The sequence below is a fragment of the Lytechinus variegatus genome, chromosome 6 (genome assembly GCF_018143015.1).
Source record: "Lytechinus variegatus isolate NC3 chromosome 6, Lvar_3.0, whole genome shotgun sequence".
Lineage (NCBI taxonomy): Eukaryota > Metazoa > Echinodermata > Echinoidea > Temnopleuroida > Toxopneustidae > Lytechinus > Lytechinus variegatus.
Genome location: NC_054745.1, coordinates 17,644,669 through 17,672,498, shown reverse-complemented (window position 1 = coordinate 17,672,498; position 27,830 = coordinate 17,644,669). Strand labels below are relative to the sequence as shown.

General features: G+C 36.3%; 1 protein-coding gene across 1 annotated transcript in view; it reads right to left on the bottom strand.

Moving 5' to 3' along the window:
• The window catches only part of LOC121417600, a 36,807-nt gene extending 22,850 nt beyond the window's left edge, over positions 1-13,957 (bottom strand). Inside the window, exons 1-15 of the mRNA XM_041611337.1 lie at positions 13,947-13,957; positions 13,182-13,692; positions 12,630-12,812; positions 12,099-12,256; positions 11,181-11,215; positions 9,914-10,246; positions 9,103-9,350; positions 8,301-8,429; positions 6,644-6,806; positions 5,585-5,630; positions 4,959-5,245; positions 3,630-3,645; positions 3,106-3,365; positions 2,388-2,516; positions 176-466 (exon numbers count right to left, since the gene is read on the bottom strand). Of these exons, the coding sequence (XP_041467271.1) occupies positions 176-466; positions 2,388-2,516; positions 3,106-3,365; positions 3,630-3,645; positions 4,959-5,245; positions 5,585-5,630; positions 6,644-6,806; positions 8,301-8,429; positions 9,103-9,350; positions 9,914-10,246; positions 11,181-11,215; positions 12,099-12,256; positions 12,630-12,812; positions 13,182-13,692; positions 13,947-13,957 (2,800 nt within the window). The remainder of the gene's footprint in view (positions 1-175; positions 467-2,387; positions 2,517-3,105; positions 3,366-3,629; positions 3,646-4,958; positions 5,246-5,584; positions 5,631-6,643; positions 6,807-8,300; positions 8,430-9,102; positions 9,351-9,913; positions 10,247-11,180; positions 11,216-12,098; positions 12,257-12,629; positions 12,813-13,181; positions 13,693-13,946) is intronic.
• Between the last annotated feature and the right edge of the window lie 13,873 nt (positions 13,958-27,830).

Genomic DNA, 27,830 nt, shown 5'->3' with positions numbered 1-27,830 from the left:
TGCGGTGCGCTTGTGAATTTTGATTAGTTTATTTTAGAACCCAGTTTATATACAAAAACATTTTTTGGGGTTGATATTTTATCAAAGTGTCCTTTTTCATTCCAACATATTTGTTTATAAAACTTGTTTTACACAATACCAAGTGCGATTAAAAAAAATCAAGTTGTGATTAAACCTGGTTGAGTGTCTTCGATGTTGTATCCTAGAAGAAGGGTAGTCATCTTCTCTTCCTTCTGTCTTCCTAGACGTCTACACCATTGATGCAGGAGTTTCCACGCTAATCTCTCCATTAATGCAGGGTCGTGCGGAGCAATGAGAGATATAATGTCATTCACGTCCAAGCGAAGAGCGTTAGCTACTTGTAAGGCCAACGTAACGTTTGCCACTGGACGAACAACTGCACAAAGTTCTGAATTCCCAGGTGAACCTCCATACTCGTCGAAGTCTCCAACAATGTCATCTTTGTCTACGATTTAATAATATATGGTTGGTTGAATGTTAATAGAAATTTCAATCATGGGTGTCGATCGGTATTCTTGGTTGGGGGGGATGATTGACACAAATGTTCTTGTGGATGGGGATATTTCCACATTACCCCCACTAAAATCACAAGTTAGGACATTTGGGAGTGGTTGATATGCATGGTGTTCTTGGAAATTCCTTCATTGTTGTAGTGTACTATACTTGTATAATTTTTTTTGAAAATTCAATTTGTGTTACAAGTAAGCCTATTCTAAACTCATACCAAGAAAAAAATGGCAAATATTGACTGGATCATGTACATAGTGATCTGTTTATTGAGCATGATGTATACACAGGGGCGTCGATCCATTTTTCAGATGGGGGGGAGGGCCAAATTATGAATCAACGTTCCAAAGGCGCTCGATCACAATATATATATATATATATGAGAAAGAGACACGTACCTCACCTTCACCAACAATGCGAGCGCGAAGCGCGAGCAAAATTTTTTTAGTACGTCATGAAAACAGGAAAAATGTACCTGTTTAGGTTTGTTTGTAGTAACTCATGAGGAGGGTCGATGCATGTATCTCACTAGAGAGCGAGCTGAAATGTCTTTATATTCTGACCTGAAAGCTTGATATTTTAAGCATTTTTGGTACCAATGATTAAGATGGGTATCTAGAAGAACAATAGATGCGAGCGCGAGCTGAAAATTTTGATATTTTGATCTGGAAAAAAGGACACTTTAATGGAAGATATATATCCAACAAAAGATTATTGCAAAATCAAAGTTCTTTTGAGGTTTAGAATTGAAAACGGGACATTATATTCACCTATATAATCATGAAAAGTATGGGTTTTTGGTACATGATGCGAGCGCGAAGCGCGAGCTGAAAATTTTTATATTCCAATCTTAAAAGCAGACATTTTGAGCACGATTTTAAATCAAAATCGAGCTGGTATCTCAATCTCGCTTGCTGATTTCAGTGTAGCATTACAATCCTATTTTATTTTTTAGTTGCACATGCGGAATTATGGGGGGGGGGGCAAAACGATATGTTTGCCCCCCAATATTTTCATTGGTGGGGCGATCACCCCCTGCCCCCCCCCACCCAGGATCGACGCCTATGTGTATACAACTTCTCTCTTAAATCTAACCTGACTGGCAATATCTTTATTCTTCTTAATGCATGATGATAAAATGCAGATTCGGACCAATTAAAACTAGCACAAATTACAACATGTGTGGCTTCTCGTGCGCCATCGGGCTTACCGTCATTCCTTTATTTATCTTGCCACCCTTTTACTCCCGCTTATTTTTCCACCCTTTTGAGTTAATGATTTATTTAAATTAATTTATTCACCACTGTTGGGATGGAACACCCTATCAACAAAAGTTGATTTTCGTTGGGGTCCTTTTATGTCATGTGTTAAAAAATATCAGATATATAAACATTTCATTCTTTTTCATCTTGAACCTCCACCCATCTGTTTAATAGTCCTGAAAAAGAATGTTTTTATTTAATAACAATATACACAAATTGCGTGGGAAACAAACTGATTGATGGTATACTATAATCATCATGATCAAACTTTTCATTTTTCATCATCATTATTATAATTTTTCTACCCTAAATTATTGGGGGGGATGATAATACAGGCCATCCCCCCACTTGAAATATTGGGGGGGATATATCCCCCCCATCCCCCCCGTGATCGACACCCATGATTTCAATTAAGGTACAACGTGCACGGTGCAATTTTTGTCTCTTGGTTTTGGTTTTTATCGAAAACGCGTCTGATACATATATACCTTTTGATTCATTAAAATGGCTTCTTTCCTCTTTTTTTTCTTTTAGCCCCTCCCCCCTCTATCTCTCCATCCCTCTCCATTCACACCCTCGCTTATTATTCGTTCCTACCTGACTCTGAGTATTCGATGATCTTCCAGTCTTCATTCTCTTCATCTTCATCCTCTTTTGGTTCTCGGGGTGATGGGTCAGAATTCACATCCGGATCAAGAGGAGTCACATCATCACTCTGCTCATCATCTGCATGATATGATATATAGCCAGAGGGTTTTGTTGCATTTTTTTTTAAATCTTACCTGATAATAACCATTGAAAACTCACCACTTGTGCCGTAAGAAAGTTACTATTACTGTTATAGTTCGGTGTGTTTACGCAACCCCTCCCTAAAGATTAAAATGTCATCACATGTGCAGGTAATATAATTTTTTTTTTATAACCCTAATTTTTGACCAGGCCAATCTTTACCAGTTCTACCTCTTTGGTCAACCATTCCTGTCAACGAGAACTATATGACAAGTTGACATGAAAAGAAAATTCCAAACCAACCTTCAAAGTTTATAGGGCTTGCCTTTCAATTATGATGCGTGTTATTTTTCCTAAAAAGCACCAAGCAACATTTAAATCTATAAATTAGGATGTTATTTTACTCATTATGCTGTAAACAAGGGATCGTATAATGAACCTTTTTTTAAGTTCTAGTTTAGTAGTCGATTCCAGTTCAGTAACGTATCAAAATGCGTTACTAAACTGAAATCTACATCTAAACTAGAACTTGTCGCCACCTTTTTCATTTTGTGTGCATTTCCTTTTCTTAAATAATTTTGAATACCATTCATGTCCGTCACGTTTGAAGCCTCATTTAAGGATTCCCAGACCATCTTCAGTTTTTCATCCGGTTTATCTGATGATAATTGAGATGCTTTCCACATCGAGAGCATTTGGATATTAGCATCCTTCCTATTGTACAGGGAACGACGCTCGATGTGATGTAACTCTATGTCATCAAATCCCAGTTGCTTGCCAATCTTATAGAATTTCTCTTTGTTAATGTGACGGGAGAATTGTATTAGCATACAGTCGGGAATCTCTCTGTATCATTTGATTGAAATCATGAAATTCACTATCAGTAATTGTTACCATCATGACATACATTAACTTAAAAAATAAACAAAATATTAAGAAATGTGACAAGTTTGCGTATTGTAATTTAAATAACAAATTAAAGTTTTAACTAATTTATAATAATCTTTAGTGTTTTTAGTAAAGCAGAATGTCACACATATCACTTTTGAAGTTGTTGCTTTTTTCATTTGGCTATAATAAAACGCACTGCATACTAAAAAAAAAACTTACTCAGTTGGGTCAATATCTTGATGGACGTAGCCGAATCCGAGATGGGAGCAATGTTAAGAGAAGAGAAAAATCAATTCATGAAAGAAAATTTACTGATAAAATTAAAGGTCAAATCCAACTCAGAAAAATGTTGATTTGAATCAATAGACATGATAGAGAAAAATCAGACAAGCACAATGCTGAAAATTTTATCAAAATCGGATGTAAAATAAGAAAGTTACGACATTTCAAAGTTTCGCTTATTTTCAACAAAATAGTTATATGAACGAGCCAGTTACATCCAAATGAGAGAGTCGATGATGTCACTCACTATTTCTTTTGTTTTTTTATTGTTTGAATTATACAATATTTCAATTTTTACGAATTTGACGATTAGGACCTCCTTGCCCGAAGCACAAAATGTTAAAATAATGGAATTCCACGTGTTCAGGGAGGAATGAAACTTCATTTCACATGAAAATGACGAGAAAATCAAAATATTTCATATTTCATATAATAAAATACAAAAGAAATAGTGAGGGATGTCATCAACTCTCTCATTTGGATGTAACTGGCTCGTTCATAAAACTATTTTGTTGAAAATAAGCGAAACTTTAAAATGCCATAACTTTCTTATTTTACATCCGATTTTGATGAAATTGTCAGTGTTATGCTTGTTGAATTTTTCTCTTTTTATTCAAATCAAGTTTTTGTTGGGGTGGACTTATCCTTTAATTATTAGTACGCTGCCTAGATGTTAGCTAGTATGTCGTTCCTGATGCAAATTTATACAATCTTCAAATAGAAACGAGATGAAGAATTTTGGCAAGTAATTTATACAAGAGTTATGGTAGAACCACTTGAGAAAAATTGACAAAAACCCGTACTGTCAATTTTTCTAACATTATTTTACCCCCAAAAAATGCAGTTACACCGTGAATCTAGAAGCATTTTTCTGAAACTAGTAAAAAATAATTACTCAACCCTTTACGGACAATGAAAAACTAGACGAAATCCATAGTTTAATCCACAAGCGAAAATAAAGGATAGGCCTAACGCTATTCAATTTGCATGTTATTATCAACTATTTTTTGTGATAATGAGAAAATAAATTAATGCTTGCAAAATAAATTTACTGTTATTGTAAGATATTGTCAGATATCCGTACTCTCCATTTTATAGCAATATTTCCGATTTCTTACAAACGAAGATGCAGTTACATCATGCAGCTAAAAGTAATTATTCTGAAACTAGTAACACAAATGATTCTTATCAATGTCTTTAGATACAGCAGTTATTATAAAAACGAAGACTGAAACCAAAGTAAAATCAACAAACACAAACTCAAACCTGGTAAAGTTGTATCATTTGAAGATGAGTTGAATGATTCTATAATTGTGATGAGGGTATTCTTTGCTGCTTGGGTAGATGCTTGTCTCCCTCTCCATACCACAAGCATGTCATATGTAGCTTGCTGCCTATCTCGGGATCTTTTATACTCTACCCGATCCAACTCAGCTATGGTGAAGCCAAGAGCAATGCCCAAATCATAGAACTGATTTACGTCCATTGTCTGGGCTATTGTTAGAATGTCTATGTCAGATTGAAGGTCACTGTTCTTTACTTCTTCTAGCGTCCTAGAAGATGGATTAAAAGGCATGGCTGAAATATCAAAGAACTGCTATTTAATATTAATTAATCTAAATTAGTATATTTTAAAATTGTTTTCACTTGCTATATCACATATACATCCACGGCGTGGCACTGTATTTTAAAACCCTTCGTTCAAACGTTGCCGTTTTGAGAACCTGACTGAAAGTTCACGATCATAATTATTATTGATGTCTTTATCCGTCTAATCGAGTCAACAAGCATATTACCTGAAATTAAATAAATCTTTTTTTTTCTAAACAAATATTTGAGTTTCCTCGAAAAGGAAGAGAAAAAGAAAAACACGTTAATGGATGGAAACCTACCTAGTGAGATCTGTCTGTTCGGAGGGAAATTCGCACACAGGTCCATCTAACACAGAGAGAAAATGAAGAGACATAAAACGAACATTCCACTGTGTTTTCTGTTTACAATGATAATACTTCTCTTTATTTCATTATCTAAAAATATGCTTTTTTGTTGTCAGCGATAGTGTCAAAGGATTATGTAGGGGAAGGCGGGGTAAGTTGTGACAGTTTATGCTTTTTGCATGTTTAAATTGATATGATTAATAATCTTGTCGAAATAAGTACCTTGCCTTGAAATTTAATTCTTTTGAAATATTTTTTTACCTATATATAACTTTCTATCCCCACACTGAAAGTCATCGTGACCTTTGAAAAACACGATGTCAAATGGCTCAACTTGCCCCATATATGGGGTAAGTTTGAGCCACCTTCTGGGGTAAGTTGAGCCACAAAAACTATGTACAAAATGTATGGGGGAGGACCAGCATGTCAATTTTTTGTTTAAAGTCTTTTCACTTGCTAATTCTCTATAAATACTAACATCATTTAAAAGGAAAAGAGCATTCATGTAAATTTGCTCCTTTCAGCCAGCATTTCCATCGATTTTTATGGTTTGTTTGTTTTTTAAGATACATTACCATAGGAATTACCATGGCTCAACTTGCCCCATGCTGTTTGGCTCAACTTACCCCAGTCCGAACTTAGTGCGATAATTTTGTATCCACACATTTATTATGCATCCATCATATAAAAGACTATGACAGGAATGAAGATCCATACCTGGACTAATAATGTTGTTATCATGTCTTTATTATATTTAAAGACGTGTGTGTTTATAAAGCACTTATCTATTTCACACTCTTTTTTACTTTTTTGGCTGAAATTCATATTTTCCCTCTTACCCCGCCTTCTCCTACACCTTGTTATGAAAAATGGTTTAATACCGTTCATTAATTAGTTCATGGAGCTGAATAACATGGCGGGTAATTTTTGAATCCATACCCTTATCCAACTCTTTGGTGATTAAAATAAGAAACATAACATTTTATCATTGAATTATCAAGCATGAAATTCTACCTGTATATCTGATGACAAAGGCAATAGATCGTGATATTCCAAGCTTCCCAGCCTGTGTAATCGTTATGGTAATCACTGCAAAGTTTAGATCGTCCTCACTGGGTGGAACGTATATTGATATACATTGGTTTATCTTGGCTAGAAGGTCCCTAAGAGAAACGATCTGTTGGGAAAAAATACAGCTGCAGAATAGAAATGCATAAACCACCAAGATCGAGGCTGTGCCGTTTGGACAGGCTTTAATCCACCACCCCAAAAAAGGATTATTTAAACCGGGGGGGGGGGGGGAGATAGCCAGGAGGCTCCTAGAGAGTAGAAATAATTTACTAACGTATGCTTACTCTCCACGGAGCCAGGAATTACTTCTTATTCATGTACGTGTACCGCCAAAAAAAATCAGAAACTTTCGCCCCCGAGATTTTTAACTTAAAAGAACTAGCCCTTAAACATATAAGTGGGATATAACTTAATTTCCGACATTCCTACGCTATCGATTTCATTTTTAAACAAGAATTCATTTAAAAAACGAGAAAAATATTATGAAAAGACGGGGGGGGGGACTTGACGCTGTCATCTTGTTTCTCATTGTTCTTTGCCAACGTTACGGACGCATGCATCCGTAACGTTATGTTAATGAATTCTTGTTTATACATGAAATGTTTTACTTTAAGTTATAGGTAAATATCATTAATTGTACATGCCTCAATTTATTTTGTCTGTATAAGTTCATTGTAATTATTTCGATACATTACTTTGTTCTGTTGAAAATGAAATAAATTGAAATTGAATTGAAATCGATAACGTAGAAATGTCGGATATAAAGTTGCATCCCATTTAAATGATTTAGGGCCAGATCTTTAAGGAAAGTAGAAATCTCGGGGGGCAGATAAATGAAAGGAATCCCTGTCTCCGTGGAAAGTAAGCATACGTTAGTAAATGATTTCTACTCTCTAGGAGCCCCCTGGCAAGGGGATACTTAGAATTGGTTAGGACGGGGGTGTGCGGGTGAAGGTTCAAAACCCATACCCATATTTACGGGTCATTTTGGCTAAAAGGGTACCCATTATAAGGGATTTATTAAAATTTGACAAGCAAGAAATAAAAATAAATAATAATAATAATAATAATAGCTGGATTTATAAAGCGCTTTTTGCCAGAGGATACAAAGCGCTGCTATTATTACCCCGGCTTTAGCTCGAGCTACATGTACCATCACCGGCGCTCAGTGCATGCAAGGAATTACTCCTGCCGGGTACCCATTCACCTCACCTGGGTCGAGTGCAGCACAGTGTGGATGAATTTCTTGCTGAAGGAAAACACGCCATGGCTACGATTCGAAGAAGTTATCACTAAAGGAGGAGAATATGGACCCATGTTTAAGCCCAGTATTTTAAAATAGGGGCCATGGACCCATGTTCAAGGCCAGTATCTAAAAATTGGGGCAATGTTTAGGGAATTTCCAGCATAAAACCATACCGCATGTTAAGGGGGGGGGGGTCCAAAAAAGCGACCCATTCTAGCGGCACATCCCCGTATGCCTTATTTTGTGAGTACTTTAAATCGCTTTAGGATCAGTTTCATGCTAACAAGGAGCCTGATTGCTAAGAGCACCTTATTTGTTTTACGATTATCAAATAAGTTCCTGAAGCTTAATTACCTGGCTCTCAATTTCTCCTCCCTCACGATGGCACGTGATTGTGACGTCACCAGCCTTTGTTTCAACATTGAAAGGGACCGAGCGATGACATCTGTGGTAAGATTGTTGTCTCGACTCCTCTTGTGTTGCCTACAAAGATGATTACGATTGTATTTTATTTCAATTATTAAAAAATTAGAAAAAATATCAAAATCCATATTTTATAATTCTAACTAGAAATCTGAAGTACAAAAACTCCGAAGACTAATTTTGCCTGCCCAATTGACCTTCGGCGCGGCAGCGCTATATATTTGTCTGACGCGGCCGGAGCTCCCGACTTCGGACTCTCTACCAGCTGAGCCAACACAACCGTTGAAATGATTGATATGGTGTATTGATGTTATAACCAACATGCAATTACAGATGTGAAAAGTTTACTTTACTTGAGGTAATTGTAAAAAAATCCTGGTTTTTATTTACAACGGTGCTAATATCTTTAAGCAGAATTATCTTAAATAATTGTGATGATAAGAGCAATACTGATTATGACAGTGATAATTATATTAAAAATGATGATAACAATAATAATAATACTATCATTAATGGTGAAATGGTTCAGAGCGCTTCAATCATCACGTCAACCTATAGCATTCAAGTAATTTTGTTCTACCCGCAAACATTCACCTCATATGGCTGGAGGGTGGAAAATTATCAATCAACAATTTCTCAAATGATAAAGGTCTTCGGGTTTTCAGAGCTGTATTTATTTGGCGAATGAATGATAATTCTGAACTTATATGGAGCGACGATGTTTAATACTGACCGCTTCGTTTCCAGGTAGGTCGTTACACAACTGAAGATTAACTGCAAGCTCTTGTCCTCTTTCGATCCTGTCTGGGACGTATGGAGTACACATTATCCGCTGTCGAATCACCTGTTGTTCGAGTGGAATCAGAACCCACCACTCTGCACAGTGGCTGATGTACAGCTCAAGATGTCTTTCGTAAAGTCTGCAGTATGGTGGTGTGTCTGGTGAGTTGGATGATTGCTTCCTTAGAGTTTTCGGTAGATCTTGTTTTACCAATATTGAAGAGAGAAAAGATCAATGAAATTCACCTCATCACGACTTTCAGAAAGTCATAATGGTTATAAATTGTATAAATATCAGGAACGGTATTATAAGTGACATAATTACCTGCTTTAGGAAGCTGATATATTGAATGATGACAATGCGCTGTTAATTTGTTTCTATAACAAACACGTGAACACATTATCAATAATGCACAAAGCATTTTCATTCCTTTGATCCAAGATAAAAAAAAAGAAATGCATGGAAATACGGCTTTGTCAATTAAGGGCCGTGCCAGGAATCGAACCCCGGACTTTCAAGTAGTCGGGCGGCTTAGACCACTCGGCCGGCACCACACCGTTGATAGTGCGAATGATTACGAACGCTGCCACTTATAATTTTACTGATTGTAGTGATGATCTTAAAAATGTCAAATTTGATATATGGTTTATATATATAGGTTAGCGTCAAAGTCATTTTAAGAAAAAAAACCTAAATGATTTACTGTACAGTTACCAATAATACGTATATTGTTTTACTCCAATATCAATCTTCATGGACTTACCCTTGATAGAGTCCCACACACGACAAACGATGTCTGGTTTTACTTGCTCTGGATGGACGACCAAGGAAGAGTGTGGTATAGTGATCTTAACAGGTTGGTTGAAGATCAAGGGTTGAGGGTCACACCTGATCCCATAGCAGACCATTGATTCACCTTCAGTGATATCTACACAGGTATTTTCTCTACAGATGGTTAGGGTGATCTGACAAGAAACATCAGGTGGAACCGCTCCAGGAGGAAGGTACATTGATATTCCATGGTCTTCTAGATTGATTTCTTGACTGGAATTTCTGTTGACTTTGACAGAGGCAGCGTTAGAGTTCGATGGCCGATCTGTGATATATGCACGTATACAAGGTGAACAAAAAGGTCACGGTACACAAAATGTAGAGGAACAAACCTGCATTTCAGCCAATGAAATGGAATAATAATCAAACAATTTTACAATGTATATAATCCTATCAAAAGCTAACTAACCCTTGTGTTGTGATCTCGGTTATTCAAATTCTGTTCAAAATGGTTTGTTTTTAGATTAAAGAATCAATCGAGGCATAAAGACGAATGACAAACGTTTTGACATCAATAAGGCATAGAATATTGTAAAGTAAAACCCAACACAAAAGCAACGATTATCACATAGCATAAGATGAACGATTACAGAACATTGACCATACGACACGAGGTCATCGACCACAATCAAAGAAAAAAGCATTTAAAAATTCGCTAATATATAAACGATAAAGTTTTAAAATCAATATGATTCATAAGTAGTCAGATACATGAATTATGCAAAAAAAATCAGAACACTGATTTCCAGATCGTAAAAAAGCATTAAGAATAGGAATGAATAGGAATGAGAGACAGAAGGCGGAGTTGGTAGGAATATGGGGAAAAGATAAAGGAAATGCATTGAGAGATTTGATATAAAATGACAAAGAGGTAAAGAATTATGATTAATGTATAGGTAGAATAACGAGAGCGAGAAGAATAAGAACAAAAAGAGAAGAAGTGGAAGGGTAAGAAGAATAAAAGGTGGAAGAACAATACCATAATAAACGAGAGGAAAAGAGAGCTATAATGGGGGAAAAAATAAATACAAAATAAATATACATAATTAGAGTAAAAACAGCAACCCTCTTGTTCCTAAAGTAGACAAATGGAATGTTTTTCCATGAACGATCAGTCGGTCAACAAGATATATATTAACGTGCAGTCTGCGACGAATTCGGTGACGATTTCTTGTTTCATATTTCAGAGATGCTCTTACCTCTAGTAGACTGTGCACCATCCAAGGCAGGTGATCTGCAGTAAGCAATTAATACAAAATCATTCAACTTCTAATATCTTGAACCATATTTACTACATAAACTGCATTAAAATCATTTAGAACATTCAAAAGAAAACCGTTTGTTTTCGATGGACTTCTGATAATAATACATCAGTGAAAAGTATTCACTTATAATGTGCCATTTTAAATTGCAAACTTTGTTTTTTTAGAGCTACACGAACTAATTAAACCCATAGAATATTGAAAGGACTATTCCATCTCAACAGAAAATCGGTTTGAATGATAAGATAAACTCCACACTATTAAACACTGAATATTTAATCAAAATTGGTTTGAAATAAGGTTTTATCTATTAAAGTTTCGTTCGATTAAAAAATAGCATTTGTACACTATGCACATTCTGGTCGGCATGCAAAAGAGGGGACTGGTGATGTCACCCCTTGCTATTTCCTCTGTATATCATTATATAAAATATTCTAGATTTTCTCTTCATTCTCATATGAAGCAAGGTTTCATTCCACCCTGAGCGTGTGGTATTACCATTGCTTTAACGATTTTATGGTTCAGTCAAGATGGTCCTCTTTGTTAAATCTGTAAAATTGAAATATTACATATTTCAAAGAATAGAAATATAAAAGGAAGAGTTAGGAACATCGACTCTTTCATCTACATGTCACTGATATGTGCATGTAGATTTTTTTAATGAAAAATAAGCAAAACTTAAAAAATATAATATAATTTTACATTCGATTGTGATGAAATTTCCAATGTTGTGCTTGCTTGATTTTCCTCTGATTTGTTTTTTTTCTGGAGTGGACTTGATCTTTGACTTGAAAATACATGTATATCAGAATCCGTTTGTACTGGAAATTTAGTTTAAAGAAAGTAATTGTTCACCTTGCCAATATCATCTGTCTGATCATTTCATCATTTGCATAGTGGATTGGTAGGCAACCTGCTTCATCCTTGATATCAATCCTGGCTCTATTTTCTAAGAGATAGAGCACCAATGCCTTTTCAGGAGATAACCTGCCACTGTAGTATTCTTCTGATACCTGCAAAGGATAATTAACTAATTTATGGGGTAAGTATGTATACAGCATTCAAATTCCCCGTCCTTGTTTTGTTATTTAAGTACAAATTATAGAATTTAAACCTTATTAGTTCATAAAGTGTTTGATGTCATTAATATTTCTGATAGGATCAATGATAAAAGAAATTAAGGTATGAATAAAATATTAACTTCTCACAAATTTAATTAAGTGTAAAATAGTCATATGATTTTTCGTTATATATTTGTAAGTTTGTATCGTATTGCAATTAGCAGCGGATGCCGGAAATGCCATGATGATTGTACTCAGTTGACTTAAATGTTATAAAATCCAAGTGTATACTGAAACTGAGGCAAATGTCTTTTTCAAGACTAACCTTTCTGAGTGTTTCGGTGTCTTCAACATTCCTTTTCCTTTGGTAGCATAATTTGATAGCTTTATGAAGACATGTCTGACCGTCATTAGACTGTACATTGAGATCAGATCCTTTAGCAATCATCCTCTCAATGATGGATGTATGTCCGTGCATCACAGCTAGATGGATGGCCACTGAATCACTCTGGATTGACAGAATTATGTAAACGTAGTTAGAAAAATAAGCATTCTTGTATATTGTAGGGAAATCAGCATTTATTTTATCTATGCCATACAGTTTATTTTACAGAAATCAGTTCATTTGGTAAAATCTTCCTTGAATACCAAACTGAAATTATTAACTTTTATTTTTGTAATGGTAATCAAAGTACTCTTTTTTCTGTTGTACCGTTTTCCGAATTTTGCGGAACATGCATGTTTGCAAATTACATCAATATTCTATACAGTTTAAAAGATTCATTCATTGGCAATTAGTTGCAGAATGACCAAACGGCACCATTTCAGCTATTTATAACTCCATGAAAGAACATTATAAGATGTATGTATCGCCTACCTTAGCATCCCTGTTGTCAACTAGAACATCAACAATATCTCTGTACCCGAGGCTTATGGTTTGGTGTAAGGGTGTCTGGCCGTGAATGTCTTCTGTATCACATCGCGCTCCACCCGTAAGTAGGACTTTAACAACCTCAGTGTAACCATTCTGAACGGCGATATGTAAGGCAGTTGTCCCTTCCTTGTCACCCTTATTGACATCACATCGTTGACTGATCAAATGTTTGACGACGTGAATATTACCATTCTTAGCAGCACGGTGTAATGCAGTCCCACCATCATTATCCTCCTTATTTACCTCAGCTCCTTGACTAATCAGATATTTGATGACGTCAATAAGATCATTGTTAACAGCATGGTGTAATGCAGTCAAACCATCATTATCCACCTTATTGACCTCAGCTCCCTCACTGATCAGATATATGATGATGTCAATATGACCAGTGTTAGCAGCATGGTGTAATGCAGTCAAACCATCATTATCCACCTTATTGACCTCAGCTCCCTCACTGATCAGATATTTGATGACGTCAATATGACCATTGTTAGCAGCACGGTGTAATGCAGTCAAACCATCGTTATCCTCCTTATTGACCTCAGCTCCCTCACTGATCAGATATTTGATGACGTCAATATGACCATTGTTAGCAGCACGGTGTAATGCAGTCCGACCATCATTATCCTCCTTATTGACCTCAGCTCCCTCACTGATCAGATATTTGATGACGTCAATATGACCATTGTTAGCAGCACGGTGTAATGCAGTCCGACCATTATTATCCTCCTTATTGACCTCAGCTCCCTCACTGATCAGATATTTGATGACGTCAATATGACCATTAATAGCAGCACGGTGTAATGCTGTCAAACCATCGTTATTCTCCTTATTGACCTCAGCTCCCTCATTGATCAGAGATTTGATGACGTCAATATGACCAAGGTAAGCAGCACGGTGTAATGGAGCCCAAGCCATACCTGTAGCTCCGACAAAAAACAATGTTTAATTCTAGAACAATTGTAAATTATTTGTTTTTCGTTGGATGGATGAGTTACCTTCAGAAAGGAATAATCTCAGATATACATGAACATCACAATAATACATTATTCTTAAAGGAACTATTAGATACTACCAGTGTTGTAGTCAAGGCTCAAACTTCCAAGGCCAAGGCTTTAATACCCAAGGCCAAGGCTTCAATAACCAAGGCCAAGGCATGGAAACACAGGGCCAAGTTCAAGGCCTGAAAACCTCAAGGCCAAGGCATTTTCAAACTTTCAATACATGGAACAATGAGGCAACATATTCATTAGATGGGCTGATGATTTCACACTTTCCATTTTCTTACGTTATTACATAAAATAACATGTCTCCCTTATAATAAAATAAGTTGCAGCAATAAACATCTAATGCACTAAATCGGTTGTCAATCCAATTTGTCTAGTTCTTGGAGAAAAAAATGAATAAACCTCATTTCATGATAAAATACAAAAGAACAAGTGGGGATGTGACATCATTAGCACACCTAATGAATATTCATGATGACTGTTTTCACAAAATATTGCTAAACTTTAAAATTCAATTACTTTGGTATTTGTCATCCAATTTTGATGAAATTTTCTGCATTTTGCTCAGTGAATTCTACTCTACTTGTTAAACTATAAATACTTTTAGTCTGAACCATCCCTTTAAGGCCTAAACCATTCTTGTTGGTCAAAGACAATAATACAAGGAAAACCCTAATGGAATAGAAATCAACCTTGTTATCATTATTTAGAGTTAGCCATTGTCATTTTTTATTCACGCAATCTGCTTACGATGACAATCCTTCTCCTGCAAATTGGGAATATCATATAGTTAATCAGTTTTGTCTGGAATTATTTTTTAAGTACTCTTTATTTATGATTCATGCCAAAAATGCTAACATATTATGTTTATTATGTTATGAAAAATGTATTATACAAATGTTATGGCTGTAGAAGAAAACGATAAATCAAATCAAATGTTTAAAGTCTGAAATTTTTTTGTCAAAACTGCAGTCAGATCTGTCAGAATTATCCCTGTCATAAAATGACTATAATCTTTATCATAATCATTATTATAATTATTGATATTGTTATTATCATCATTATTCATGATTACCAATAAATAATGTTTTCATTCCCTTCTCTTTGTTACATAATTATGTGATGATAATTATTGATAATGGTGATAATCACAATTGATGGCTCTGCTAGTACATTTACTACTACAGCTGCTGCTACTGCTGACTGGTAGTATTGACCATTTGTGTCATTAGATATACAGAACAATTGAAACATTTAAAAGTAAATAAAGTACAAAACACAAAATGCCTTAAAAAGCCTTGAAAATGCCTTGAAATTTAAAGGCTCAAAATCTTCAAGGCCAAGGCTTTGAAAAAGTAGGCCTTAAGGCGCCTTAAGGCCAAGGCCGAGCATCAAGGCACTACAACACTGGATGCTATGTCAATCATGTTTTCAGATGTTACCCCGAGTCATCATGTTTTGGTCGATGGAATGTTTAAGAGTAATGCGGATAACTCAATAAAAATTGCGTTCACAAACTCCGAAAATAAGCCGCATTATTTTTACGTCCTAAAAAAGGCGGATAATCGTCATGACAACTGGACACGCCCCTTCCGATGCGGTTGTGTTGGAAAAGGGTGACCTTGCTGCTATTATGCGGATAACTCTGGTCCTCCTCCAATTTTACGACCAAATTATGCTGCTATTTGCCGCATAATTGGGTTTATTAAAGGGGTATGATACCCCTTTCGTAAACCCAATTATCAAATCTCCACATTCTCGACTATCCATTTCTTCCTTTCTTCTCTCCACTGTTTCTTCAGGGGGGGGGGGCACTTCCATTTACGAGTGGATACCATGCACGAACATGGGGTTTCGAAAAGCACCCTAAACACGTAATTTTAATATTCTGAAAATGCACTCCGTAACAAGTATCGGCGTGTGAAACCCTGCCCTTAACAAGTATTGGAAACAAAATGATACCCTTGGCAAATATTCCCTGAAATGAACCCCTAAACAAGTACAGGATTTTTTTTTATTGTTACGGGTCCTTCGGTCGTCGGCTTTATCTTATTTGGTTTAGTACGACCCACCTTCTACACCTCTCACAAATCGGACTCTAAACACGAAGTGTTGGGGCAGAAAGTACATCCTTTATAAAACATTTTGATTGTGTTTTATCATCCCTGCAAATTCGACCCTAAACACGTAGTTTTCCTAGCGAAATAGATACCCTTTTTTCATTATTTTTGTGTTTTTGACACCCTTATCACGTTACGTACGTAACGTGCCCTATCGTGAAAAATACATCCTTTTTACGTGTTTTTTTTTGGTCGCGCATGGTATCCACTCGTCAATGTAAGTGGCCCCCCGGGCTGTTTCTATTACACTCCACATGGTGTACCGTAAACCACATCAGCAATTACACAAATAAACTATGAAAGAGAAGATTCTTTCTTCTGTCAAGCATGTACGAATTTTTTCCCTACAAAACGAGTCCTCGGAACGATTTTAAAATGGGAGAGGGGGGGGGGGGGTGAGACGAAATTCGGTGCTGACCATGCACTCTAAAAACAAATCAGTCAAAAATGACTAGTTAATAGGGTCAGCTAGTTTCTGACTAGAAGAGTCTGAAAAAATCACAATTAGATGGTCATTTTTACTTTTTTGTACACGGTTTTGGAAAAAGTGGAGTGGGGGCGGAGGCCCCCTCAAGCCCCCCCCCCCGGTTCCGCAGCCCTTCAAATTATGGAACCATGTTTATGTGTACACGTATACATGTAATGTAGATGCTGCCTTTAATAAGTGCGCTTTTCGAGATGAGGGCTTCATTTAGACGATATTCTACATATATATTGTCAAAAGAAAATAAACGGTTGGGCAACTTCGACAGGCCACCGTCACGTACACGAACTTATTTTATGAGATATAAAACAATGCCTTCTATGTTTTTTTTTTCTTCAAGAGGAGAACGCAAAGAGGCTTTACTGTGTGTAGTAGAAATGCATCTTTCTTCCGATTGGGCACTAAAATATTTAAATTAACATAGAGTGGAATCAATAAAGGGCTGTGTGGCTGTTCTTCAATGTACCACAGCTCCTCTACGTGTCAATTGTAGAGTATTTTCTCCTCAATCTATTCCAAGATATCAATACAAACAAAAATAATCTTTTAAGAGTTCTAAAGACAATAAACTATTTTTCAATACATAAAACCAAAAAGGGAAAAGGTATCCTAGGCATGCTCTTGTTGGGTTATAGCCTTTACTGTGCTAGAGAACTATTACAAACGGCAGAACAACAATAACAATAATAATGATAATAGTAATAATAATAGTAATATTAATAATAACTATAATAATATCAATAGTGATTAATGTAAATATACGATATTTTTTTTTTATTTAAAGTCGAAATACGGAGAGGGGATGGGGGTAAATTCGGCGGGCTTCCGTGGGCGTAGGCTTAAATAAACAAACTTTCTTCAGGAATCATGTTTTTTTAATGTTTATTGTTTTCATGTTGACTGATGTCTCATACTCATACATCTGTCTTTTTCAAGTCGAATATATTAATAGCTCTATGATTATACATGTCAAACTGGTTTTGTAAAGTGGCGGGAATGCCGGGGGATGCAGTTTTGCCACTTCGGGGTCTCCAAAAGATATATATTTTAATAAAGTTAAAACATGGATTGAGGTAAGATAAATTCGTCATGATTCATGTGCCATCAGAGCTTCATTAAAGCAGTAACCTGCAAAACAATGTTTCCTGTAAATTTTCCAAGAAAAACTAATTAGAAACAAATAAAACAAAATTAATAGTGTTTTACCGATACCGAAATGCATTTTGCCCGTATGTATCATAGATTACGGTGTGGCAGACACACCACCAAAAGCGATACGAGAAGCCTATGGAAGCTATTGTGTTGAGATTGTGTTATCTGGAATGACATACCATTGATCGCTTTATTGTCCGACTCGTGAGTGTGACTGTGACAAAGAGGTTGTTTTGGTCTCGTTTTAGCGCAATATCACGTCATACATTTTGACATATTTGCCCTCTTTCTAAGCAAATTAAGACACTAATACTGTCATGAAGCATATCGATGTTTTTGCTAATATATATCTCTTTCATGTAGAATGTTGACATTGTGTATTAGTTGCTGTTTTGTAAAGAACAGTTCAGGATTCATGAAAAAATACTCTATTTAAAATTATGATTTGCATAATTTATGTAAATTAGGTAATAATAAACAAGGATATCTCAATTATTTTATGACAATTTTCTTCCCTCTCTTACCTTAAGTCTTTATTTCCAATTTTAGGGCAGTTCTGGTTAAATATGTATTCTTAAATACTTGTTTTCACTATATCGACCTAATATGCAAATTTATGCAAATTTCATGCTTATTTGCATAGATACAGCGTGTCTCTTTGGATGAATCTTTTTCTTTTGACTCAAGGAACATTTGTGCCAAGTGGGACATTTGTACTAAAAAATGCAGCGTTCAACCTCTTAACAAGTCTACTAAGAGAGAGAGAGAAAGAGAGAGAGAAAGAGGGTAGGCATGTTCCATTGATGGCTGAGTGATCAGTTCATGCAAAAACTTTTTGATCAGTGAGTATCATTCGTTATGTGTGTAATGCGTCATGCCTAGCAATGAAAGGAAAGCGATATGGCATTAATAATAGTTATCAATGAACCCTGAAACGTACCTGTTTTGCATAAGCATCTGTGTTCTTGCTGCACTATGATAGTAAGCATCTCAAATTAGTCTGTGACATGTTCGGAAAAGTTTTTAAACCCTTTTTTTTACTAAATTGAAGACGAATATAAAGAATAGAACATAACATTTTAAAAAACGGAACATGTTTCGAGGTGTCGCACCTCATCCTCAGCCTGAAAATTATTAACAGAGTCATTGGTATTTATACAGTTAGGACGTCAAGTAAGAATTTCAAGAATGTTGTTACACAGGATTACAAGGTGTGAATTCAAGGTAAATGGAATGAAGTAAAAAAAAAAATACAAGTCTATGGAGTCATCAGATAGGGGTGGGTTAAATTAAATGGATAACATTATTTGGTAATTGTACACCTGTTGGTTTAGTTGAGGTTGTTTCCATTTGATGAAAAACCCTTCTTTTATTTTTAGTTGAAAATCTGTTTGAGCAGTATCGAGAATTTTGAAACAGTGGGTATTGCATTCTAACAAGCATTAGGGTGACGATTGCAAGTGTCTCCAGACATGGGAGTTCTTGTCCTTACCCATGTGTTCCTGTACTCGTGTCTTATAATGACGCTTGGTTTGACCAATATAGCGAGCTTTACATCTCGCACATGTAAATTGATGTATGTCACGAGCACGAAGCTCCTGGGGAATGGAGTCTTTCACAGAAGGTAAAGAACTGAGCTTGAAAGATGAGAAAGAAGGAGTAATATGAAGATCTTGGCAATATTGTTTAACCATAATGTTGATTCTCTTTTCAAGCTCCTTTGATGCTTTACCAATATATGGTAACTTGAAAAATCTTGTAGTCTTTTTCTCCTGATCATTGTTTGGGTTTTGGATGTTTTGAAAGTATTGGTTTAATGACCTTTCGATCAACCAACCTGGGTACATGTTTCTGTTCAACACCTTCTTCAAATTCTCGATACAAGTATCAAAGAGATGAGAGTGTCTGCAAATTTTGTAAGCCCCATCTATCAGTGTTCTAATCAAACCGGTTCTGTATTTGTAACAAGTAAAACTGAGAAAATTTGTATACAACCCAGTGTAATTCTTATGAAAGACTGAAGTAGTATAAACATCTGTGCTATTGTTGATTAAAATATCTAAAAAAGGGCAACTGTCCATGTTCTTCCTTTTCAACAGTGAAATTTATATTGGGATGCCTGGAGTTCAAATAGTCATGAAAGGTTTGAACCTCATCTTCATTGTTAAAAATACAAAACACATCGTCTACATATCTGCGATAGAATGGAACATTGGGTCCTTCAAACTCTTCCAACCATTTCTTTTCATGATGACCCATAAATAGGTTTGCCAGTGTAGGGGCAAGAGGAGAGCCCATAGCAACTCCATCAACCTGGTCATACATTTCACCATTGAATAGGAAATGGGTCTGTTTGGTAGCATATTTGAACAATTCAATCAGTTCATCTTTACTAAAACATACATCATTGTTATACTTCAGAATACTATCAGCAGCAAGTTCAATAGTCTCGTCTACAGGAATATTTGTGAATAAACTAGTGACATCAAATGACACTAAAACTTTTCTTGTAGGTTCTTAGTTTTAAGCTCCTTTATAAAAGAAAATGAATCTTGCGTACAGAATTCATCATTTTTTTACTATTTCAAATTTCTTCTCGCACCCTAGAGGGGGGGGGGGTCGCTGCCATTGGACAGAGGTCAGCATCCGCGACAAATAAAACGCAGGAAAGGGGGTGTTTTTCGCGGGTCGGAGCGGAACGCGAATACAGTGTCAAAAACGCCCCAAATTATGAAAAAGCCCCCTAAATCACAAAGGCCTACAACGCGAACAGAGTTGTGATTTTCACCAACCGCGACGTCAAGGCCGTCAGGGTTCGAATCTCCCAATACTAAATCTGTATCAAACTCAGGAAAGAAATATTTTCCCAACATGACAGAGGTTAAACAATGTTTTAAACATTATTTTTTACATGTGGAATAGAATGTAGAATCTTCCATTCAGTATATTGACCTGCGAGTAAATAGTTATATCATTTTCAAATAAATAAATAAATAATAATTTTTGCTCAATGTGTAAAGTTCGTGAGTTAGCATGAATATAATAACAAGAATTTTTTTTATCAGCACAAGATCAAGGACAAAGTTTACTCTTTTAAAGCCTTGATTAGACTGGATTTGAAGTCCCCACCAGGTCATCTCCAACCAACCTATAGAGAAGACAGAATATGGATCGTAAATGAATAGAGGCTTAGAGGGGAAGTTCACCCTGAGGAACAGTTTGCGTTAAAATAGCAGAAAAGATTGTAAAACATTGGTGAATGCTTGAGGATAATACATTAATTATTGAAATACATTTAAAGATTTAAAAAGTTAATAGAATTTCAAGTTTGAGATTTGTGACGTCTTAAACGGGCAGCCGCTCCATATGTTATGTATTATAAAATGCATGAAATCTCGGGGTTTTTTTAGGTTTGTGATGACTTTTTTTTTTATTTGCGTTTAGGAGCGGGTGTGATTAATGTTTTGTGTATTGATATACTCAAGGTACAAGAAAAAACTTTCTATTTTTTGAGAAAATGACATTTCATTGACTTTTTAGCATGTTCCAAAGCTGCTCGCATATGACGTCACAAATCAAATACTTTTTTTTATTCTTTGATGGATTTTTTCAAACCTTAAGCAATATTTTTCATCTTTCTGCTATTTTACAATTAACTTTTTGTCAAGGTTAACTTGACCATTGAGCCCGTGTTCAAAAGCTGCTTCAATAAGTATCCGAAAGTCTCCCAGGACAAAATTCTATGAAACCCATTGAACATCCCCTAAATTTTCAATTGCTTTCAAATTGGATTCAATTGGTATCAACGGGTCTCAATAGGTCCAATGAGTCCGTAATTAGATACCAGTTGAGTTCCTGTTGTAGGGTCAGTTGGTCTCAATTGGGCAAACTGGCCACATTAGAATTCAATGATGGTCCAATTGATGTCTAATTGGACCAATTGGTCCAATAGGTCTTCAATTGGTCCCCAATAGAATTATAATGGGACCCCTTGCAAATGGCCAATTGGTTTCAGACTCATTTTAATTGGACCCACTGGGCCACTTGGTCCCCGAATTAGTTTTATTTGGGACCAAGAGTCGATTTGGTCCAACTGGGACAAACAGTCAATTGGTTTCAAAATTAAGGGGACAACGTAACCAATTGGTTTGAATGGGGATCATGACTTTATGATCAGTTTATTTCCATAATACATGCATAAATACAATTTATTTTATTGTTTTGCAATTTACTTTTTTTATCATTTACCATTTTCCAGTTAAAACATTAGTTTGAGAAACATGTAAAGAATCAGTAACAAACAATGAAATACCCATAAATGTTGAATGGCTCAATTGCCATAGATTAAAAGTTTATTAGTAGAACACTAACCATAACCAAACCACACTAAATAAGGTACATGTGTACACATGCTTTAAACAAATGCTCAAAAAACTCATATAAATTTACATAATGACATACCTGTAATCTTGGCAGTAGTAAGTCAAAAGTCAACATCGATGCAATCGATGGGTTAGGTTCACCATGGGTTCACATAGTTACAGCTAACGACAGAGTTCTGGCTTCTGGGGATAGGCCTGCTGGTAAGAGTACTACCCCGGGGTACTGCCATCATTCAGTCACATCATGAAAACAATACATTGAATCAAGACCGAGTAATGATGATTTTGATGTAAGAAAATTTGTAGCCTCTTATCGTGACACGAGTATCGTGACAAGAATAGCATTGAAGTTTGAGGAAAGTCCTTGACACAGCTCGGCCCTTTCTGCTCTGGGATTCGCGTTTCTTGTGCTTTTGCGTATGGTTATGGGCGTGTACATAAGGGGTATTCCCCGTTACGTGTAAAATGCAGTCGCCGTACGTGAATTCTAAGTTACGATCTCCAAGTTCTTGGCGTTCTAAAGTTGTCTCGTTTGACTACTCGCTCTCTATAAAATCATTAAAATTAAGTTGTTATTGTGGTTGGTGGCGTCAGAATTGGCTGCTTTGGGGACTCAACTTCGCGGGTGTAATTCTACGAAAGTAAAAATATACTCTAAAGTTTGTATAGATTAGAACTGCACCAAACTATAGCCCTGAGTCTGACGCCATTCGGGCCGCGCGCAGTAAGCACCAACCAAAATAACATGAAACTTTTTATTTGTCCCTAATTTACATAACACACATTAATATAATGATATCATCAGTGACCAATCAGCGACGAATGTATCATCATAGACACTGACTGTGTATCCTCATTACTTATGATTTATACACATCCATGTACTAGGCTACGTGTAAATGTATGTATATCAGTGCATGACTACACTTTGAGTGCAACGAGTGGGGCAAATGTTGAACTATTACGTCCAACTTGAATGCTGATCGTCTGACTCTGGGAAATGAATGGCATTAGAAAATTGCCGGGAAAATGCATTTGTTGTTGATCAGCGTGCGTATAACAGATAATACAAAGTTCTGTGACCTGAAGTTGTATGCACTCTAAGAATAACAATGCAAAGGGAATTTCAACATTTACACAAATCGTTGCAATTTTTGAACAAATAAAACATTAAAAACAACAATGCAATGTCACTGCTATCAAGAATTTCTTTCGTTTCCTTCCATATAATACACATCTGTGAATGGTTTTATAACGATAAGTAAAAAAAAATGAGCGAATTTATATCAAGATCTCATATTATATATCAAGGGTATCGGCTGGTTTGAGAATGGGGAGGTGCACATCCTAAGGAGAGGATCTATATAGAAATGGTATTTGGGTGCACATCTTAGAGAGGTGGAATAAAGATTTGGAATATAAGATGTTTCTGTTTCTGGTAACTCCCTCAAGAACTCGGCAGGACAACGTATTTGCTGGTAAACGCCAAGCTGGTATTTAACCAATTACCTGGGAACAATCTTACGTCTAGCTTAATCAGTCATAGGCACTGGCCTTATCGACGACAGATATTGCTCTCGGGCTTTTTGTGTGGGTTCGAACTCACAACCTTGCGATTATGAGTCCAATGCTCTAACCACTGGCCCACATGACCTCTCTAGAAAGCAGAAGTGCTACAAATTTCTTTGTTGCTTGCCAGGGTCGGAACTCCTCTGCCTCAATGGGAGGGTGCACATGCACCCCTGCCTACGCACCGTTGATAACATGCAATGAAACATCTATGTAATTTTACAGCATACACACATCGTAGACCTTAACATTTCCCTTCAAACCACACCCAATACAAACGTACCCCCTGACACACACACAAACACCTTTCACCTTTAAGTATTGGGTTTGACTGTGATGGTTTCTTGTCAATTTGAGTGAGCTGATTCCGAATCTGAATGATGCCACTCGTGTAACCTTGGGAATTTTCTGCAGATTGGCAAAATCCAATATGGCCGCCAAAATATTAAAATTGCCCATGAACATCATGAACTTGCCCACACATTTGCTTTAAAGTACATGCAATTGAGCTGCCGGAGTGAAATACAAAGAAATGATTTTTGACAAAATATTTATTTTCTCGATATTTAAAATGGCCGCCATAATGAGTTTATACAACATTTTGCACTTACTTTACTCTTAAACTTATGCAATTTTAAGAGTCAAATGTAAATTTCTTTCAAAATTATCTGTCCCCAGTAACAATGTATCTAATACATTGGGGCCTTGTCGGCCATTTTGAAAGGCATTTATCACCTTCTCGACCAATATGATATGTATTTAGTTAAAATCACATTCAAGACAATATTTTACTTATACATAACAGTTACGTGCATTTTGGGTTCTCATTCTTGTGAAAATTAGTTTACCTATCCGCTTAATAGTACATAATTTAGTTAGGGCTTGTAGCGGCCATTTTGAAAGTCAACGTCGGAGAGAAAATTATATATTTCATAAAAATCACGTTTTCAAACAATATTGGCATACAGCAGCTTCTTTTTGCCAATATTGGCATACAACAGAATTATTTGGATTCCATAGTCAGGCAAAACCGAATTTTTATGAAATTGTCTGTCCCCATTTCCATTGCAGACTGTGTATGGATTCCAAGCCTCACAGCCATACTCTAGTTGGGGGCGCACTAAGGATGGGTAGGCCCTTGTCTTCACATCTGTTGTACAAGAGGACAGGAGCCGATTACACGAAAGGGTCTTTCCAAGGACTGTCTTTCGTGTCGCCCATCTTTTATGAAACGCTATAAGCGGGGTGTTTCTGAAATTTATGATAAAGAATAAGATTCGTTATCTTGCTTTTAAATCAAATTTTATACAATTTCATGATATATCACATCATTTTATAAACAAATATTTTGTTTATTTTATTGGACGAATGAAATATGTTTGCAAATGATTTATTTAAAATGCGTTTCACATGGCGCATCATAAAAGATGCGAGACACGAAAGACGGTCCTTGCAAAGACCCTTTCGTGCAATCGGCCCCAGAGTCCTACGCAGGAGACCAAAAGTACGACTTGCTTTCTGCCGGACGAGTTGGCAATGTTTGTTCCATCGCAGATCAGAAGAAACGGTATCACCCAAGTACTTGTAGTTGCTAACCATGCTAACACTCGGGATTACACTATTTGTCAGATGATACTCCTGGAAGTTGGGAGTGCATGTGAGTGTAATAGTTGACACTGCACACTTTTTGATGTTGAAGTCCATCATCCATTTTGTAACGCGCAAAGTTCATAAAGAGTAAAAAAATAGCATGTTAATTAAAACGATTTTAATTTTGTGAAAGATTTTGACTTGATATACAGAAGATGTCATTCCCAATAAACTTCCTGAAATTTCTCACTGCACTTTCTGAAGCAATCCTGGGAAAGAGCAAACTTCCAGGAAATTCATTAAGAGTAGAATGGAAGTACTGCATTGATGTAACACTTAAAGCAGAAGTAAGGTTTCTCCTCCTACAAAAACATGCATATTTTACTAACCGCATCGTTTCAGGAAACTTTTTTTTATCATATTTTATTATTTTAAAATATTCAAAACGGTATAAATAATTTTTTCCTTTTAATTGTAACAAGGAAGTTTAATTTTTTCATTCGAACATTTTTCTTTTGTTTGAAAAAAGTATCAAAACATTGCATTTTTTATATAATCAAATGGAGTTAAAAGATTGACAGGCAAAATATTCACCAAGAAAAATTAAGATATTTATAATCGATTACAATGCGATCAGAAATAGCTACAACGGGTGTGATAAATGTTGTGTGTATTGATATACTCAAACTACAATAATAAAAAAATTAGGTTTTCTTAGAAAGTGACATTTCATTGATTTTTTTTTGGACGAACCAAAGCCGCTCGCAAAGGATGTCAAAAATCAAGTACTTTTTTATTCTTTGATGGAATTTTTTCAGACCTTAAGCATACTTTTTTTTACTCTTTTCTGCTGTTTTTACAGTGAACTTTTAGTCAGGTTGAACTTTCCCTTCAAGCCTGCGTTCAGAATCAGCTTTAGTTAGGATATGTAAGTCTGCTGCAATACAATACAAATAGATGTACTAATGTATGGCTTTACAAAAGTAAAGTTATAAGCTCAGTCTCCCTCTCACGTCCTTGGTGGGTGTTTCATAAAGCTGTTCGTAAAGTTACGAACGACTTTATGCACGACTGGAACATGTTCTTAGGTCATAATTCAGTGCATACTGTCATTCGTATCTTACGAACGGCATCATGAAACACCCACCCACCAGGGGGGTGTTTCACAAGGATTTAAGTATGACTTAAGTCACACTTAATGCCGACGCGTACATGATATGCAACGCGCGATCTTATTGAGAGATACGCAGTAGTGCGCGTCCTCATGGCACGATCTGACCAATGTGGTCAAGCCTTTCATACCGTACGCAACTCGGCATTTAAGTGCGACTCTAAGTCATACTTAAATCTTTGTGAAACACCCCCAGGTTTCATTCATATTTACTGCATGGGCATGGCAAAATGTATACCTTTAAGAGTCTACACATCTATTAAATCTAGTAGAAAGGGCTATTATTAAAACTACGACGCACAAAACTCATACACAATTACATAATGGCGTACCTGTAATCTTGGCAATAGTAAGTCAAAACTCAGCATCGATGCAGTCGCGGTTCACTTACAGCTAACGACAGAGTTCTGGCTTCTGGGGGATACTGAGGCTAGCTGTTGAAGTACTATCCAAAAAAATGATGTAACATGACATGGTAATCCATTCTCAGTCATATCATGAAAACAATACATTGGATCAAGATCCAGTAACGATGAATAAGATGCAAGAAAATCTCTAGCCTCTTATTGTAGCAAGAATAGCATTAAAGATTTAGGAAAGTCCTTGACCCAGGTCCTATGCTGCGAGATTCGCGATCGTTTTTGCGTATGATTATGAAATGCAGCCGCCGTGCTTGAATTCCACCGATCTCCAAGTTCTTGGCGTTAAACTGAGTAGTCTCGCTTGACTACTAGCTTGCTCGTCATAAAATCATTAAAATTGAGTTGTTATCTTGGTGGATGGCGTCAGAATTGGCTGCTTTGCTTGCTCAACTACGCGAATGTAATCCTACGAAAGCAAAAATATACTCTAATTGAAATTAGATTTAATTGCACTAACTTAGCCCCGAGTCTGACGCCCATAGGCGGCGGACGCTGGGGTGACAAAGGGGGGGGGGACGTGTCCCCCCCTAAATTTTAGTTGGGGGGACGGTCCCCCCCCCCTAAATTTTTTTTGATTTTTTTTTTGCTTGTCAACTTTTTCTCCTGCGTCCCCCCCCCCCCTAAGTTCACGTGGACCCCCCTAAAAACTTGTGTTGCCCCCTGTCAGAAAACTACCCTTCTTTGTAACCTAATAC